The sequence below is a fragment of the Monopterus albus genome, unplaced genomic scaffold (genome assembly GCF_001952655.1).
Source record: "Monopterus albus unplaced genomic scaffold, M_albus_1.0 scaffold6.1, whole genome shotgun sequence".
NCBI lineage: Eukaryota > Metazoa > Chordata > Actinopteri > Synbranchiformes > Synbranchidae > Monopterus > Monopterus albus.
This window is the reverse complement of record NW_018127886.1, coordinates 123,620-142,976: the sequence shown is the minus strand read 5'-3', so window position 1 is coordinate 142,976 and position 19,357 is coordinate 123,620. Positions and strand designations below refer to the sequence as shown.

General features: G+C 39.6%; 1 protein-coding gene across 7 annotated transcripts in view; it reads right to left on the bottom strand.

Annotated features, from left to right (window-relative positions):
• LOC109969233 (cyclin-dependent kinase 17-like) overlaps positions 1–19,357 on the bottom strand; it is a 40,800-nt gene that overhangs the window by 2,707 nt on the left and 18,736 nt on the right. For 5 of the 7 annotated variants that reach the window (XM_020615959.1, XM_020615975.1, XM_020615981.1 and 2 more), the window contains 14 exons: positions 16,670–16,800; positions 11,852–11,977; positions 7,229–7,285; positions 7,012–7,126; positions 6,692–6,786; positions 6,517–6,579; positions 6,101–6,224; positions 4,550–4,670; positions 3,629–3,726; positions 3,422–3,527; positions 3,124–3,166; positions 2,942–3,032; positions 2,784–2,861; positions 1,383–1,495 (listed from right to left, as the gene is read on the bottom strand). In XM_020615959.1, the coding sequence (XP_020471615.1) occupies positions 1,401–1,495; positions 2,784–2,861; positions 2,942–3,032; positions 3,124–3,166; positions 3,422–3,527; positions 3,629–3,726; positions 4,550–4,670; positions 6,101–6,224; positions 6,517–6,579; positions 6,692–6,786; positions 7,012–7,126; positions 7,229–7,285; positions 11,852–11,977; positions 16,670–16,800 (1,343 nt within the window). In that variant the 3' untranslated portion in view covers positions 1,383–1,400. The remainder of the gene's footprint in view (positions 1–1,382; positions 1,496–2,783; positions 2,862–2,941; positions 3,033–3,123; positions 3,167–3,421; positions 3,528–3,628; positions 3,727–4,549; positions 4,671–6,100; positions 6,225–6,516; positions 6,580–6,691; positions 6,787–7,011; positions 7,127–7,228; positions 7,286–11,851; positions 11,978–16,669; positions 16,801–19,357) is intronic. The other 2 variants (XM_020615997.1, XM_020615967.1) reach the window with 1 other exon arrangement.

Here is a 19,357-nt window from a genome sequence, read left to right as displayed (position 1 = left end):
CAAGCACTCAACACTACACACTGGCAAATTTCACCCCATGCCAACAACATAACATTTACACTCCAGGGCCAAAAGCAGTGGACTTACAGAGGGGTGTAACCAACACTTGTTTTTATTATTGATTAATCAGCTGACATTTTGTTTGATCCTTTGGTCTATGAAAAATCGAAAAATGTGAGAAATACTTGTCACAACTTCTTAAAGCCCTGGTGGCAGTATTAATTGACTAATCCATTAAATGACCAATCACTGAAGCTCCAGACATGGGCATTAATAAGCTGCTATAACAGCTCCCACCATTGTAAGAAGGCCTCCCTTCAGATTTTGGAATGTGATTGCACAGTTCTGCTTTCATTTAGCTACAGGAGCATCAGTGAGGTCAAGCACTGATGTTGACTTCTGGCTCAATGATGCTAAGGCCTGATGCACACCAAGATTATGTATGGTCATGACCATATCCAAATGGGGAAGTGTGCATCCTACAAAACTACATTTTCACATTTTGGGTATTTTGTGGGCTAATTTTCTAATTATGAATTCAATCAAAATTCGAGCAGAATTGTATTCCTGGTGATGTGGAAGATAGTTTTAAAACAGCATCTTGATCTTTATATTGGGAAATTAAATTGGCAGAAAATATGTTTTAAAAGAATACCCAGGAATCATTTCCAAACAACTGGGGTGTCCTGGTGGCTTTGGCATTATAAAAAGTACACAAAGCTGTATGGACAGATAATTTTAGCCATATAGTGTTCCTGTCATGGTATGTTGCTGAAGCTAAACGATACTTACCAGTAACTGTGACACACAGCAGAAGAACAAACACCATATCCATGCCGATAGAAAATTTTAAACACACACCCAAACAAACACACACTATACCAAACCCTCACTTACAGACTTAACAAAAAAGCTACATCTCTCGCTGCAGAAACCTAAACAGGACTGCAAATGAAAAGATTCAAATGACTACCCATTTTCGATAACATCCTTTTCCATTATGAATATACTGCTGCCCCTTAAGATAAACACAGGGAGAGGCTCGCTCTGAGGAAAAGAGCATTAAGTAAGTGAAAGCTGAGCTGATGGTTATGGGTGCAGGGCGTGAAATGTGAAGGATGTCCAACAGATAAAAGAACAAGGAGAGAAAGAGAGAGGAATTAACATGAAACAGAGAAAGAACAAATGAAAAAAGGGTATGAGGTTTACAAGTTGTGCTCTTTTGGTTCAGGGAACACAAGAAGTCTACTTCAGCAAAGTGGGGCAGCAACAAAGACAAGATGAGACAAAAAGAGAGGCCAGTTAGCAGCCAAATGGGGAAAAAAACCGAAGGGGAACTGGACAGAGAGACAGAGAGAGATAGTGAAAGGTACTGTATTTACCAGAATGTTAGGGACCACTCAGCCAGTGGAAGTGGAGGAGAGATTGTGACTCTGAGCCCTGGGATTGTCTGCTTCTCTCTGGAAGGGTGCGGAGCCTAGCTTATGGGCCATCACTTTTAAGGGTTAACAGGGAGGGAAGGAGGTTGGGAATATTGTGTTACAGAGGAGTTGGAGTAGGGTACACAAAGGAGATAGAAAGGATTAAGGAAAAGATGAACATTGCGAAAGAAGAGAGGAGAGCATGGGTACCAATAAAGAGGGACAATTCATCAGAACACAACAGAGAGGCAGCACAAGCATAAAGAAAGAGACACACAGACTAAGAAACACTGAAGTAAACCCGAGCAAATGTCAATATGCATGTCGAGTATGCACAGTTAATGAACAGTGGTTCAGACAAAGATAATACTACTTAGCTACAGTTTGGTGACCTTTGTAACGTAACTGGATTCAGTGGTTGACTGGACTACCTACTTTATCAGTTATGACGGGGCTTTGTCTAAAGCTTGAAGGCTTTAAAGTAAATTAGCATCTCTCAACATCAAAATGTTAAATGAATATGCAAGTCATTATTACACTGTAACTACAGCATCTATGTTTAAATCTGATGGTAATTTTAGCAGTGTTGATATTTGGAAAAACCTTCAGCTGTATAGCTCCCTGTTAATTACTGTATACGCCCAAGTATGTTTAATTTGCTGTTTTAGTTCCTGTAGAAAAAAACGCAGAATGAATTTGTGTCTTCACTGAAGAATTGTTCCCTCACTGTCTATTTGAGTACATAAATCAGTGATGGCCAAGTATATTCTTTCTTTAATAAAACCAGGCTAAGAATCAAAAGCCACGCTAGCAGCTCTGTTGCTGGGTTGTACTTAGGCACAGTGCTGCTTTAAGTTTGTGCTAACATGCTGTTATTTAGCAGGTACCATGGTCACCATTGTGGTGTATGGTAACCTTTGCTAATTAGACATGAATGTCTGTTCCAATCCTCATGGCCTTTTCATCTGATAAGACATATCATATGTTAACAACATGACAGTGCTAATGGAAAAGGCATTCAGCAATGTTAAGACTTAAAAACAACAATGTCGGAGATTTACGTCACCCAGGTTTTTTCCTATATTCAGCATCTCTTTAGGGTGTATTAATTACAGTAGCTGTTGTACATTTTGGGAGTTGGGGATCTGTATGCAGTGAAGGCATAAACCGAGTGACAGACTGGGAAACTGTATGTGACACATAAGACCACACACTGGCATGAGAGATGACATAAAGCAAAGATCTAGACAAACAGATAAAAGAGAGACAAGGAAGAGGATAGCGAGCAAGACCTATCATATTCCCATCAATATTTCCTCATTTACAGTTTTTCCCACCATTTTTCTCTCCTCGAGGACTTACTTGACTCTGGGTAGACTGAGGATCTCTTTCCTGGATCTTTCTGGAGCTGAATGCCTTTCACAGAAAAGATGGATGCAGCTGAAAACAACAGAGGGTTAGTGAGACAGTGTTTGTGAATGACATGGGTATGTTCGGCAAGTTGGCTTGTAAGTACTCACTGTCAGCTAGTGTTTGAACCTGCTCGCCAAGACTTTTAAAATATGAGTGTCTGAGAGCATCCTCGGCCGATACACGCTTCTTAGCATCAAACTAGAGACAAAGAGATAGTATTGTTAGCTTTTTATCTAATACTTTAGGAATACATATCTTAAAATGAACTGTATAAAGTAATGCCATTTACCTGTAGAAGCACTGAGAGCAAGTCAAGACCATCAGTGTCTATCCTGTGTAACAACAAAACAAATGAGAAAGCAAGAGAGAGGAAGAACTGACTTTCAGTGAAGTCAAATGTTGACATAAGCCGTTCAGAAGACTGGAACGTTACTGCCAGTTCAACAGAGGCAGAAAAGCTTGACTGCAGTTCCTCTTGAAAATCAATCTTGCATCTTGTGTTATTATATCTATTACATCACAGTCATTTCATCTACATACACATGCATCCATGGCATCCACACATACATCTGCCCAAATCTACACACCTGGGTGCGTGGTTGACAAGGGGTTCTGCATGGTATCGAGGGAAACTGTACGTCTTAAACTCTTCACTAGTAGCGATAATGGGCCAAGTCTCTTCTGTAGGAGTACCTGTTGAAGAAAAAGAAGATCAGTCAGGTCACACAGAGTGCACACACGCATAAAAGTCACACAAACACAAGCTCATTAGTGTTCTACTTGTGTTCTCTTACCAAGGATGCGGAATATGAGGTGAAGCTCATCCTCCACAGTTGACCCAGGGAAGAGAGGTCTACCCGTGATCATTTCATAAAAGATACAGCCCACACCCCTGGACAAAGGGAGAGATACAGTGGATTAAGCAAACACAAATTTATGCAAAATACAACACGTGTATCATCTACGCAGGCTGTGACTTGTGACATTAATACACATTTATATAGTTATCATCTCATGAAGCAACATGACAGTGTTACATATCCTAAAATTGTACTATAGTATTTAGTTGTACTGAGTTCAATAGACAGTCCTGTTGCAAAAAGGAGTTCATAGCTATTTAAATGCAGGTTCAAGAAAATACAGCTTGAGCGAAAACAAAGTCTGCTTTTAAATAAGTTCTATGAAGTGTGTATCAAAAATTAAATGACGAGTGCTCACATGCTTAACAAATAGTGTTAAATGTTGTTCTGTCAATGAAACAAGGCAAACTACCCAAAACTATGAGTTCTGTCTAATCAGTCCTTTAAATACTGTAAAAGGTATTATATCACACAATATACTATCAAATGTAAGATACCCATCCGAAGCAAAATAACTAAAAGACTAATTCCAAATCTACTGTATGTAAAAACAAAAATACAATCAAATAAGCACATCAAAAATTAAATGTGTTAAAAGACTCAACTGCATCTTCAATTTCCTCTCAATCCTATGTGTAAATGTTGTGCCTTAGCTGTGAGCTGCAGTATGATGAGTTTCAAAGCATCAATAGTAACAAGAAAATGTGGAGATTTGGGGATTATCAGAAGCACTTCAGATAAAGACAAGTAAGGAAAGGATATAAAGTAATACACAAATAAACAGGTAGGGATACTGTGTTTTTTTTTTTTTTTACTCAAACTGTGTGTATTGTTTGTAGATGTGTATTTGCTCACCACATGTCAATAGGTGTAGAGTACTCAGTGGAGCCTAGAAGCACATCTGGTGGCCGGTACCATAACGTCACAACTTCATTCGAGTAGGTCTTCGTGGGGACAGACTTGGCTCGTGCCAAACCTGGTTTTACACACAAGAAGGCACACTAAATTTTGGAACTGTTGACTTACTTGTTAATCATGTTGTGGGGTACCACAGGTGAACAAGACAAAACATCCTATAAGAGCTTATCATACCAGAATTAAACTTCACATGCTGAGTAAGAGTTGTACTTTATATTTATGTAATAATTTTAGTCCAGGTTTCTGTTCAACTACATAAATATACTCTGGAATTAATGAGAAATTTAGAAAGAGGGACCACACAAGCACTAGGGTATGTAACTGTATGTCATGCTTCTATTTCTCCTAATGAGGGCAGTGGTGAGCTGTTAGTCAACAGCAGTATGGCCTCTAGTGGCCACTAGTGGGGCTTTCAGACTTGTACCATCCATCCATCCATCCATTATTTATACTGCTTATCCTAACAAGGGCCATGGGGGGGCTGGAGCCAATCCCAGCTGACATTGGGCGAGAGGCGGGGTCCACCCTGGACAGGTCACCAGTCTATCACAGGGCAACACACTCATACCATATGTTTTATACAGAAAAACAAATGGATATGTAGTGGTTAGCAATAAACCAGATTCCAGAGGTAATATGTAATAGAACAGTATGTAGTTCATATTTAGATAATATTTGTGTTAGTTGTGTAAGGATGTAAGGCTGAGCTCAGTGTGTACGGAAGCTTGATCTGTCTCTGGCGCAGGCAAGAATATCTTGGGCTGTGTCCCTTGTTTAGCCTAGGGGTCAACATCCTGAGTGACTTCCTCCTCAGATAGGGAATGGATATACCGTATTTTCCGGACTATAAGTCGCTCCTGAGTATACGTCGCACCAGCCAAAAAATGCATAATGAAGAAGAAAAAAACATATATAAGTCGCACTTTTTGGGGGAAATTTATTTCATAAAATCAGAGACCAAGAACATACATTTCATCTTAAAAGGCAAGTTATCTTAATAACAATAAAATGGAGAACAACAGGCTGAATATGCGCTTATGCTTTATCTATCACATTGCAGGAGGAGAGTCTCTGTTCTCTGATCTCTGTTATCTGTTCCCTACCTACAAGATTATCTGTTTAAATACTGCTCTATTCAGAGTAATTGTAATATTAAATGATCCTTTAAATTGGGATGGTTTGTCTGAATTAATTTAGTTAGCATCACACTCTAGCCACGACAGATAAAAGGCAGATTTTTTTTTAATCACTCTGTAAATTTCTTGCTGAGTGTGGCTGGTCCTTGTGTCTAGCTCTGAACATTTTGCTTTGAAAACTATTTGTTAGTGAGGGAACATCAGGCAAATGTCACAACTCTCCATGTCAAAATCACGATCTTCATCTGTTCTACCTCTACTCTCTGAGCATCTGAAATGTCAAACCAGCATAGAAAGCTTTAAGACAATTAACAAGACTGATGATGTGACTCTAGTGAAAGTGCTGCTCTACCAAAGTCTGCCAGTTTGAGCTCTCCCTTTTCATTGATGAGAAGGTTCTGGGGTTTAAGGTCTCTGTGGAGGACCTTCCTTCTGTGGCAGTATGCCAGACCTCGCAACAGCTGGAACAGAAAGATCTGAAGAGGAAAGGACATTAGAATACATTTTTGTTACATGCTTTATATTACATTAGGCCAGTAATTAGATAAACAAGTAATCTGTTTTTACAGCAAAAATTGTGTGTGGCATTTTACAACACTGTGATCAAGAACAGCATTTTCATTTATCACTAAGAGTGCTGCCACTATGTCAAATATAAGTCATGGTGAATGCTTTAACTAGAAAGTGTTCTGTAAATAAATCGTTGAAAATATGATAACATTCAACAGCAATTCTTCATTACTATCTGAACATTTTTGTCTGGATTACCTTGACATTGTGAACACTCATAATGTTCCCACAGTCATCCATATACTGCTTCAGGTCTTTTTCCTGATGAGACAAAAAGAAAGAAAAATAGATGAATTTTAGATATTTAGGAAAGTATTATGTGTCCTTTAAAGACATGCACACAACACACAGTATACAGTATATAGACACTCACCAGGTATTCAAACACCAGTGTCAGGCACTTGTCAGTGTGAATAATGTCATGGAGAGTGACAATATTGGCATGCTTCAAGTCTTTCAGTAGAGACACTAGGAGAGGGAGACACATCAGACACTGTTAAACACAACAGACAAACACTTGTGAGAACTACAAGAGTTTGTAGTTCAAGAAGCTACAAGACACTACATATTAGCAGCGACTATAGATCCCAAACACATTGAGGAAAAGTTTCTTGACTATAAGGTTCTATGTTGATGTGTAAGATGTCCCACTTTCAAATCACATAATTAAACATTTTAACAGCAGTTCAGTACCTTCTCGAATAGCTGTGCAGGGTGCGCCCTCTTCATGCTCCAGCCGAATCTCCTTCAGAGCGACTAGGTTGTCTGTTAACTTGCTTCGCCCCTTAAACACCGTAGCATAGGTGCCCTGCAGAGATGGAAAGCATATGATATGGCTGCGTCTGTGAAACAAAGCATACTGAAAACTGGAGGAGTTTCTTCTATTTTCTATTTTCTTTATGGAGCTCACCTCCCCTAGTTTGTCCAGTTTGATGTAGGTCTCCAGTTTCCCAAAACCGATTTCAGACTGGAGAGAACAGAAAGAAAACAGCTGAGCACTATCAATGTGCAACATCACTAAGCCAGTGTCTATACATGTTGACTATAGTCAGGCTGTAGGTCAGGCTACATGTAAGATAACTATATCTAGAATCAAACTGTCCAGGCCCAGAGTTCAGTCCCATGGCCGGTGACATTCTTCCTCATGTTTGTGTGCCTGGGCTTAAACATTTGCTTGCTTTCTCCAACACAACAGTATGTTACTTAACAAAGTGTCTTTTTCAACACAGGTGTGCATATCATATTTTTCTGTGGGAGAGCACTACATAAATGCATGTGCATCATACCTAGTAAATGCAGTACAATTAAAAATAGGACCTACTGTGTGTGTGTGTGTGTGTGTGTGTGTGTGTCTGTATCTATGACACTGATATTTAATGTTCTGGTTGTCTATGCCATCGGACATCATTCATAACCACATACATTCCATCACTTGTATACACACACAGATACACACATACTTGTGTCTCACGGTGAGTAGGAAAAGGTGTTTGTTGGCCTAATATGAACAAAATGCCATTCCTCCAGAGTGCCTCCTCTCTGCTTTTCTTAATGCTACAAAGTGACATCATTGTCAACTGCATGTATATTTTTTTGGCCAAAGCAAATCAGTATAACAAAGACAAGTGTTTATGACATGGACACTTCCACTCCACACAACCTATCCAATGAGCATACTTCACATCTGTGTGTGCATACTGAATTCTGAATTAATCTTGAATTCAGTTAATAAAAGCTGCATAATGTATGTGGCCCCTGGGCTTCCAGGTCATGAATTATAGATGGGTTTAGCTACAGTATGTCAAGCTGTGATACCAACAGGCCTGTCTCTCTGTTGCTTTTCCTCACTTATTTTTTTTTCTCTCTCTCTCCCTCAGGGTTGCTGCAGCCCTGTTTTATCTGTGTTCATAACTGTGAACCTACACATCTCTCTTAGTCTTGTGCTGGCTTGTGCCATCATGATGCTAATATGAGTGCCAGAACAATACTCAGCTATGCATGTTTATATGTGTGTATGAGGGGGAGGGTCTCCAGTGACCAAGTTAGCTGATGAAGCATGTCATCTCCTTAAGTGCATGCTTGAAAGCCAACATCAGAAAAAGCTTGGACACAAAGATGACACAGACACCAAAACAAGTGTTTATGTGCATGGGTATGCACAAACTGCAATTTGTATTATTAATTAAAAGGCCAAATTATATCAATATATAAGAAAAATAAGAGAATTAAAATATTAAAGTAATTTTAAAAAGAGCAGAATGAAAACTTTTTTCATATACTGTAAAAACTGCAAATATACTGTATGTTTGCATATTATGTGCAGGGACATATATTGTATGTATTTGACTGTATGTGCCTATAGGCAAGAAGATTTACTATATGCACAAGACAGGCAGCCCTTGCTCCTGTGTAAACACACTCACACTGCACATGCTGTTCCCATGGCTGCATTTGTGACAGTGGCTGTCAGGAGCTGTTGCTGATCTGTGCTGCTCTTTTGGCGGGGGAGTCAGTCTCATGAGCAAAACACACACAATGGCATATACACAGACATTCATAAACACATATATAATCACCATGTGATCCCATGCCACCTCAGCTGCACTAAATAAATCTGCAGTTCTCACCTTTTTGTCTCTAAAACAAAGAAAAGCCCAGCCCTTTACCCCCAAGCCCATTCTCTGCTTACAGCATGTAACCTTACTCTCTGTCAATGTACCTTACAGTCATTTTTGTATATGTGTGTTTGTGCCTGCATATGCTTTTGATGGCAATGGGTTCATTTCATTCCCAACGCTCCAGTGAGCTTACTCAGCAGAACTAGGTTAGAGCAAGTTTTAGTGATAAAATTAAAGCAACATACAAGCAAACAAAACATGTGTTCTGTCTGAGCCTGCACAGGATCTGAGGAGACATACAATACGAACTGACATCAGGTTAAGAAATGCGAGAAGAGGGGGGGTGTCTGCAGCTGGGATCAAATGTGTATTGATAAGAAAGTCCATTATCTCGACCGCATTTCATTTTTAATTAGAGTTTCTCTATGTGTCTGCCAGAAAGAAAGCTTGAAGGGGAGAGGGAGGATGGACTAAAAGTACTGAGTGGGAGAAGGAAAATGACAGCCTTCTGCTAAGAAAAGAGGTGGCAAGCAAGGGGAGGTGGGAGGAAAAGAAGAGCCCTTTCACTAACATGATGTAGCTAGTCATCAGGACTTCAAGCCAATAAACATCTTGTCACCTTTTTCATGTAAACCCACAGCAACAGAAGGAGTGGACTGACACTTGAGCTCTGTTATAACTGTTTTGTTTTCATCATTTTAAAACAACAGCACAATGCTCTAACAATAGCCAGAAATAACCAAGTGTGGCACAAACTGTAAATTGGTGTCTTGCCTACATTCAGTGTTGTAGTTTATTATCCTGTCACTGTGGGGCTGAATGGGTTAGAAAGAAGTGAGTGTTGCATAAGTTACAGTTGTACAGTTAAGTGTTGTGGTTTGAGATAAAAAGGCACCTCTTTCCTCAGCACCATGGAACACTGAATCTCATTGAACTGCTGTGAATAATTGATTATCAATGAGCAGCAGTCTTGAGAGAAAACTGATACCAACCAACTTTACTTGCATTACACTGGAAGCGATTCAAAGATCAAAATACACAGTTTCAAATGTGAACATCTGTTATGAGACACCCGACACATGTTCTATGTTACGGTAACAAGCACATTGACAGCCCAAAAGCCATTACATCAGTGAGCCCGGAAGCTACTGCTATATTTAATCTTAGATTCCTTCAGAAAAAAACTGTGACTGAGGAAGCACACAAGTTCCTTTGTGGTATAACTAAATATACATTCATATTTGGGGAAACTGGGGAATAAAGACATAATTTATCCTTCATTTTGTGTGCAAACATTATTAACATGGTCTCGAATTTGACACATCAAACCTCTTGTCCATTCCAGCAACAGGTGCTCAACTGGCCTAAAAGTTAAAGTCAGTGAGGAAGGTATTTAAAGTCATAACCTAATTAACCCTGAGACTCCAGCTGAGACAAAGCAGGAGGAAAACATACTGAGTGCAGTGTGCTGTGCAGTCAAAAACATTGTTTTTGCTTGGTTGCACCATACTAAACTAAGTAAACAACATTAGCTATTCTAATATAAATTGTAGCTGTGCTGTAGCTTCCTACAGCAATCTAGTACAAACTGCTTTTACCCTTCATCTCAGAAGTCATTTGTCTTCTTCCTCTACATATTTGTTTATCATTGTTTTCAACATCTTACCACTTTTCTAACCATTTGTTCCCTCAGTATTAACTTGTCATCTCTTTGTGTCTTTCCCTCTCTCTTCCTTGCTCTCTGACTCACTGTCCTGTGGTGTAATCCTATGTCAGAGGAGAAGCTGCAGCAGATGAGTCTGACACTGCTGCTGAATTATTGATTGATCTATTACACTGCGTACAAAAACCCCAAAGATGCACACCCACGCACAAGTGGAAAGACCAAAGCATGCCAGAAAATGTCTGCAACTCATTTAACGAGACACATTTCTGCAGACTATCCTCTTCTTCTGATCCACTGTTGCACCATAAATATCTCTTGTTCTCTGCAAACCTCCATTACAAAATTCTTTCCTTTCATCTCTGTGAGACTCCTACAAAAAAAGCTGCATCATTAGATCGTTTCAAGCAGAGAACTGGAGGCAGGGCACCGGCCCTGTTCAATAATTACAGCAAAAATGGTTGATGGAGGACAAATCTTTTATGCGCTCCCGTAGAATGTCCAGGCTTCCGATAATAGTGTTTAAAGTTAAATGGATCAGTAGAGCAGACTGAATCCAATTGTAAAAAAGAATGAGCCTGCAGAGAGAATGAGACAAAAAGAGAGCAGTCTGATTCTCCTTTACTGTGTAATGTATGAAAGTAAACTTGAAATTTTAGTGTTGGCAGAAACAAAAGATCAATGTAAAGTGTAACTAAAATAAACACCAAGTGAAACAGCCAGAGTCCCGCGTCAGCAATACAAAGGGGTATAAAGGGACAAGCTGCATAATCATGAATATCTGGCTATTTCTACCCATCACACCCAATTCTATCCATCCAGTTGTAAACCCTTCCTCTTTCTCCTACCCCCAGTTTCATACCCATAATGCTCTTGGCACGGACACATAATACAGACTTCATCATTCATCCTCCTACTCTGCCATTATAAGCTGTATAGCATAACTCAGTGTGTATTTAAAATGATACTATGTTTGTGTGTTTGCAGTAGGTTTGTGTGTCAGTTGATATAATGGCCATTAGTCAACCATTTTAGTAGTGCACAATGGCACAGAAAGTTCATACTACTTTTGTTTCAGAGCAAAGCAGAATCAAAAGAGCAGCACACACCCAGCTGTACTCACAAAAGAGCATGCACGCAGATGCTAAGGACCAAGAAACCACAAAAGCAGCTGACTAAAAACTAGTTTCGGCTGCTGTGCAAACATATACACAGATGCAAATATTCACACAGAGATACACTGAATACTGACCAGCGAGGCACGCCGTAGCCTGCGGCTCATGGGTTTGTCAAAGGGTGGGCTGTTCATGGCAAACTTCTCCAAGTAGCCCTCTGGTAGCCTGATATCAGCCGGGAGAGACAAGCGTTTGTTTATGTCCTGAAACAGAGAGAAAGGGATTCAAAGGGACAGAGAAAGATGTTGATAAGTGTGTCATGCTGATTTTCTTCTCAAATTGTAACCTTTAACCCTATGAGAGGGACGGCATGTTTAAAAACAACTGTTCATTTACATTGATACATACAGTACTTATATATACTGTAGCTAAATCTAATTTATACCATAATAGCCCACATATAAGATGGCATATCCTTAAATAAATCAAACCAATAGACAATATTTGGCATTTTTTGAATGTGTTGCAACATCAATGCTAACATATTTTTAAGCTCTATGAATGTAAAATAATCTAATTTCTAATCTAGGCTGAGTCAATTAAATACTGTAGAATAAAGTAACATATTTTTAAGCTCTATGAATTTAAAATAATCTAGACTGAGTCAATTAAATACTGTAGAATAAACAAAACAAAAATTTACATTCTGGTCTTTGTTATTATATTTTACATACAACAATCTCAACATTAAGTAGAGTAGACTGACTTCAGTCTGACTTCTTGGCCAGTTAACAGTTCTTTGATGACATTGCTCTTAACTGATCACCATGATCAGGCATCACATGTCTTCCACAAGCCTTTAGTTACTTGGCCTACTTTCATGACCAAAGGGACAAACAAACACAATGAGCTTTCTCCATCCATTAAATAAGAACCATCAGTTTTCAGGTGCTATCTTTGCTCTAGAGAAGAGTAAGACTAGAGTATATTGATGGCAAAGCATAAAGCTTGTTATTTAACATGCTTGATGTTTTTGTCTACTACTCTTCTGCCTAGTGTAGTTATCAGGACATGAGGGATCTCTTTAAGAAGAAACAGCATGTAAAGGGCATTTTGATTAAAATGACCCCATTTTTATGCTTAATTTTGAGAATTTAACACTATCTTGTACTTGGGTTACTAAGGTGTTTTTGTCTTTGCCTGATTTTACAACAAACTACTCCACGTCAGCTGATTATTTTTCTCTGTCTTGTTGGAATGTAATTTGTGTGACACTACTTTTCTCACAATGCATTGTTGGAAAAGTATGTTATCCATGTGTGTTTCTCGAGTCTCTTAAATGAGCATTTATAGGTCCTCGAACTGAGGACGTTCCAAGTCTTTTCTTATATTGGGTCTGAGAAGCAAAGAGGCTGCTGGAGGAGCCGTGAGCGAGGCTACACGAGACCATCCTTCACGGACTTTTTCTATAAACCGATACGCCCCTTTATCAGAAATCACTTGCTGACACTACAGATCAAGGATAGGAGGAAAGGATGTCTCATGATAATAATTTTAATAATGCATTTCCTTGAGTCCTTGCTCCACACATTTTCCTTGCATTTTTTCCTGCCATCTTACAAGGGGGATACTAAAACACAAGGAAAAGACACAAGTGAGGGAAACTGTGGTGCTTATGAGTATGTCCTATAAAGGAGTGTGTCGGTCCATAAAAGACGTCCACAAAGGATCCTCTCATGTATCCTTGCTCATGCAGCCTCCTCACTCTTCAGAGCAGATAAGTTTAAGAGTCTCGGGGCAATCCTCACTCTATCAGAACGACTTCCCGGTTGAACAAGAATCAAAGATTGTGGAGCAATCATATAAGAGACACAGGATGCAGCAATTGTTTCCATGGCAGCAGTGGCTGGTCCAGTCCCAGCAGCACTACAATAGATGTCCTCAATGTGAGTGTGTGAAACTATATGTGTGAATATTAGTGGAAGAATACAGTGGTGTGTGCAAGCCTGAAGATAAAAATCAGAAGGATTTTACATCTGTCATTTGAGCTCACTGGCTAATGTAAGAACATTTACATACAAACCGTTTCCCTAAGAACAGTGACACACTCCAAGTTTTCACACAGTCAAAATGTCAGGCAATGCTCCTCAGACTACATAAGCAAATTATTTAAAAAAAATGCCAAAACCACATTCACTAAAATGACTTTCAGATTTTGACCTGAGAATTTTACACGTTTGTAATCACAAAAGGGTAAAATACCAGAAAGCAGCATAATGCAATCACCAAAGTAAAACCCTCTCCACAAATAAGCATCATATTGTATGCAATTCATAAATCCAGTAACTTCTGATGGCCAAAGCAACACATCTTCTCAGATGTGCACTTTCCACAGTCCTTTTCAAGAGGGCAACAATGGACTCAAGTTCACAAAGACACTGACACTCATGCCTTCAGAGGTACAGATTGAATAAAGACAAACACACACATACACACACGTTCCCATACTCACAATGCAGAACAGCTCTAGTAGCTCCCTCATTGTCCACCTTAAACGTTTCTTTCTGTGCATACACCATCTCTCTTTCAACGATGCATGTCTCTGACCTGCAATTTGACTCCACGCAGAGAGAGAAGCTGGCACCATGATAGTGTGCCATCCACAGGCTCAGAGAAAGAAGAGAAAAAAGAGGAGGAAGGGGAAAGCAGGAGCAGAGGAGAGAGAAATAGACAGATTCCTGAGAGGAAAAAGGCAGATGGGGGAAGGGAGCAGCTGAGAGGACACAGTTTTGTTTTCTGTTCTCTCTCCCACTGTCATTTTGTTCTCCATCTCTCATTCTCCCTCTTCTCATCCCCTCTTTTGTTGTCATACCAATAATTAATCCTACTTCCACAATTACTTTTTCACCCCAGCATTTTCCTCTCCTTCACTGAACCCCTCCGCTCTTCTCTCTCTGTGGTAAACATGCTCTAAATTAGTGCCTTCCACTGTTCACAGCAGTCAGAAGCAGCAGCCTGTGTGTCCAGGAGCATTTCATGTAATACTGCTGAGCTCATCACTCTGCATCTTCTTCAAACAGACACACACATATGCATGCACAGTCAAACTGCATACTCAGGGAAGTAGCAAAAGAAAGCAAAAGAAAGCAACAAATAGCAACGTTACCTGTACTCACATAGCACAAGTGCATTCACACTGACTGAAATCATTGACAATATTACTGTATGTTCAACAGTTCACTACAGTAAATGGTGTGTTTGCCATTTTGTACTGGTGTCCAGATGCCTAGAAAATTGTTATACTGTAATTATTAAGCTAAAATAAATCAGTAACTATAAAATTAAAAACTACCATCATTCCTGCATAGACAGGGGAATAACGTTTGATGATAAAAAAAATGTTATTTTGTGATCTGATACAGCCCAAACAATGGTGTTTTGAGGCCAATACTGATATTTGCAAGTTTAAAACAAAGCTATTTGTAAGAGGAGGAGGTCCAAGATCTACTGTACATAATCCTGCACTATTTTCAATGAAAAGTAGTTAAGGCCTGCTGGAAACGGCACTAGATGTCACTAGATGTCACTAGATGACATCGTGCACTAATCTGCATATTGATGATGTCATATTGTGCTTGCATATCAGTAGCTACTGTATCTATGCAATAGGTGTGCTTTCAATCAGAATGAAAGTCATTCAAACCAACAACATGCATAATCTACAAAAGAGATGTGTGCATATTGTTTTTTATTTTGTTAAATTATAGATTAAAACATTCTCAAAAAACTTGAAGGAGCAGTGTGTGAGATTTAGTGACATCTAGCCATGAGGTCACAGATTGCAGTGTTCAGCAACACTCTCATACATCATTTTAAACAGCCATCTCACAGGGATTACCATAAATGTAGGACAAATTAAACACTTGGAAAACAAGTGTGACTGACTTAAAATGAGAAATTCATGATCTAGAGCCAATGTGTGGTTTGTCCGTTCTGGGCTATTTTAAAAACATGTGACAGGCTCCGCGATAGGGGACCCGCTCCTATGTAGATATAAAAGGCTCATTCTGAGCTAAAGAAAACGCAGCAATCCTCGTTTTTTGATGATTACACATTAATGAAAATATAATTATGCATAATAAATCATTCTAAATCTTACACACTGCATCTTTAATCAAACTAAAGAGAAGTAATGTAACTATAATATAACACTGTCATATACAAAAATCTAAGTTGACCATCTGTAAGTCCAATAATTAATTATGCCATTATGAAAGAGTGCGTTTATATGGAAAAATGAAACACATACAAGCAATTTACATTTATGAGATTAAAAAGAGACTATAGCGTTTTACCTGCATGAATGCCCTTTCACCTGCTGCCTTACTGTTAACTGAAAACTGTATACATGAAAATACAAACCATTTAGTGAGCATCTATTGAATTTTAGAGAAATACCAGAGGATGAAACACCGAGACCTCTGGCATGCACATGCACAGTTCATTCATGTCTCTGTCAGTGACAGCACGGTTGGCTGAATGTTCTGCACCTCTCTTCTCTGTCCCTCACTGACCGGAGTAGAAGCCAAGAGGGACATTCCTACTACGCCCTCGCGGGTGGTCCTGGTGACTCTCCTCTAGAGAAAGTAGCTAACCCTGTAGTCCAATTTCTTATTTATCAGTCAAACATATACCAGTCATAATATATTTGTAATAAGTTAATATCAAGCCATACACAAGCCTGGCTGATTTATCGGCCTAGCTCAACCATCTGACACATTACACAGGTCCTTACATAAGAAGGAGTGAAAAGTGAAGGGCTGAATGTTTCAGACAGAGCCCAAGAATACTTTGGGAGATCCCAATGAATAATTTTGTGTCCAGGTGAGCTTTCTTCTGGTTATACGTATGAAGCCAGTATGTGTGTGCAGCAGGTACATCTTGGCTTCCTGTACCTCATTAGAGATGCGCCGATGATTGTTCCTCATGCGAACCCTGACTGGACTCTGGACCTCATCAGAAGACGTCCCGGATGCCTGGTCGCTCTCCCCGTCAGAGCCCATCTTCACATTCTCATGCACAATGCCTATACAACACAGGCAGACACAGACACACACAGACACAGGCAGACTGTTATTGTCACGAACTGTATTGTGTGATATTGTTCTGGCAGAGAAACCAAACCTGAGCTGAATATTTCATGTTCATCTTTAAAAAAAGATTCTGTACTTTCATTCAAATCAAGTCTTTCAGACTGCTTTTTGTGTTGTCTGACGCTACTAGCCTGCTTTCATTCTCTTCTCCTCCAGTATTACTCTCTCCATGTGCCCATCAGAGGACACAACCTTTAGTCTTACCTAGATTTCATTTCACCCCTCTGTGAAAGCAATAGTAGGGTCCCAGTCCGCATGATATACTATATCATCAGCCATGCTAGAGTGTTAGGCGAGTACGTATAAAATGCCATTTGTAAGATGAGGAGGTCTGAGATCAATATGATCCTGCATCCAGTGGAAGCTTTTCTGTTTTTGCTTGCCACCCCACACATCTCCAACCCCCCCCCCCAGAATCCATCTGGTTAATCATGGTGCTGTAGACAGGGCTGTCTCTTTCAGTGATGAGTGTGTCTGTGTGTGTGAGTAAATTAATGGGGGGGGGGGGGGTTTGGGTCCTGTTAACTCTCAAGTCTGGGCCATGTACAGCACACAGAGTATGTGTGAACATTTGTGTGTGTTTTGTTTGGCATACATTAAAGCTCACTACTATCACTGGTAACATCTCAACCTATCATCATCTACTGTTTACATTACACTGTGAACAGAGGAGAAGGAGACAGCTGGGAGATTAGCAGAAAAAGGATTCGGTGAGAAGAAGTGATACAGAGGAAAGAAAAATATGCCCTTTGAGTGACTGTGACACCGCAGCCATGGGATACAACGACTGAGGGCCAGACAGTTAAAGCTATCTATTATAGTGAGCTATCTGTCAGCTGCGGAGTGGGGCAACACCACCCGAGGCTGATTCTAGGTCATTTGTGTATCTCTCTTTCATGTAGTCAAGGTTATGATTTGAGATAAGCAAGCTGGTCTATATACAGCCCCCGCCTTATGGCTAGCAAATGGAAAATATGGCATATGGACTCAGTGGCTGGTGTATCAGTCAGATCAAGTTAACTAGCTTCTCAGTACATCTTTATTTTGTTCTTATAGCCTATAGTACAAGATGGATTTGTCATAAGGACTTCTAAAAGCACAATATATTATTTTGTACCATTGATGGAATATAAAAACTAAATGCCCATTGTGAATGTAAACCTTCTACAAACCTTTTAAAATCCATCAAAACTGTTTATATTTATATATATATTTACATTTTTTTTATACACTTTATATTTAATTGGTTTAGGCAACCCTGTATTTGAACTGTCCGATATTTTCAACTCCCTCTATAAATCCTAGCTCATTTCCATCCATTACTTTAACTATCTCTTGACAAAAGCAGTATAATGTTCATTTCACACAATTCAAATACAATCCACCTGTGTAAATGCTTAGCAAATTGCTATATAGTCAGTTAAGTCAAGAATCTTAAGTCCCTAAGTCGATGCCTGTGGCCTCAAAACCAAACTCAAGAATACAGTATATGTACAGTACATAAAATAGCCTGGAAGGAACATTAGGCAGCCTGTAGACATAGTACCAAGAATCAAGTCTCACAGCCTTGATGATGGTGCAACATTAAACACAACGCAACTGACACCACAGTCAGGAGAAACTGATCCTAGCTACCAACAGACAAGCACACCTGACCACACACAAGTGATGATCCAGTACTGCTATCATGTCATTTTCAACATTTTCTCAAAGGTCCATGATCTAGTCTGTGTAAACAATCGAGCAGATGCGGGTGTGTGGTGAAGGATGACTAAACTGGGAGGAAACTTCCACCCCCTGGGCCCAAAACAATATCGTTGGTTATTGTTCTGCTAGCACATACAGTATGTGCAATTGTCTCTCACACGCCAGTTTCTCCAACATACTTTCTCGCCTCAAAATAAACACACACTCCCACCCACACGTACTTGCTAATCACACAGGACGTTATTTTCCAGTCTCCTGCAGGTTCCTTCTGCTCCACTTCCAGAGCAGACTAAGAGCAGGCAGCAAATGTCATGAGCTACTACTGCCTCCCTGTGTGGATCCTGGCGGGCCTAGTTAGGGTTGTTGACTCCCTGCTACAATGTCTACAAGAGTGACCAGGCTGCTTTTAGGACTATTGTTACCTCATCCAACTCTGCATGCACTCCATTTAGCTTGAAATCTATCTCTGGCTAGTGGCAGTGTTTCAGAAAATGACTGAAAAGGCATGTGGTGAGATGCAACATAAATATAAGATTCACTTTAAGAGCCCTTCAAAGAGTATGGAAATTCTTGGAATTTTTTTTTTTTTGTCATAAGCCCTCAGTCAACAAGGCCAGACACTGACATCCATTTGCTCAAAGGTTCTCCAGAAGAATTAATATTCACTGTTCACATCCAATGTTTTAACCACTGTTGTTACAAGTATCTGAATATAACTGATTACAATTCTTCATTTTGTTCTTAGATCAGAAGTCTTCAAATTGTTTTTTTACACACATTTTA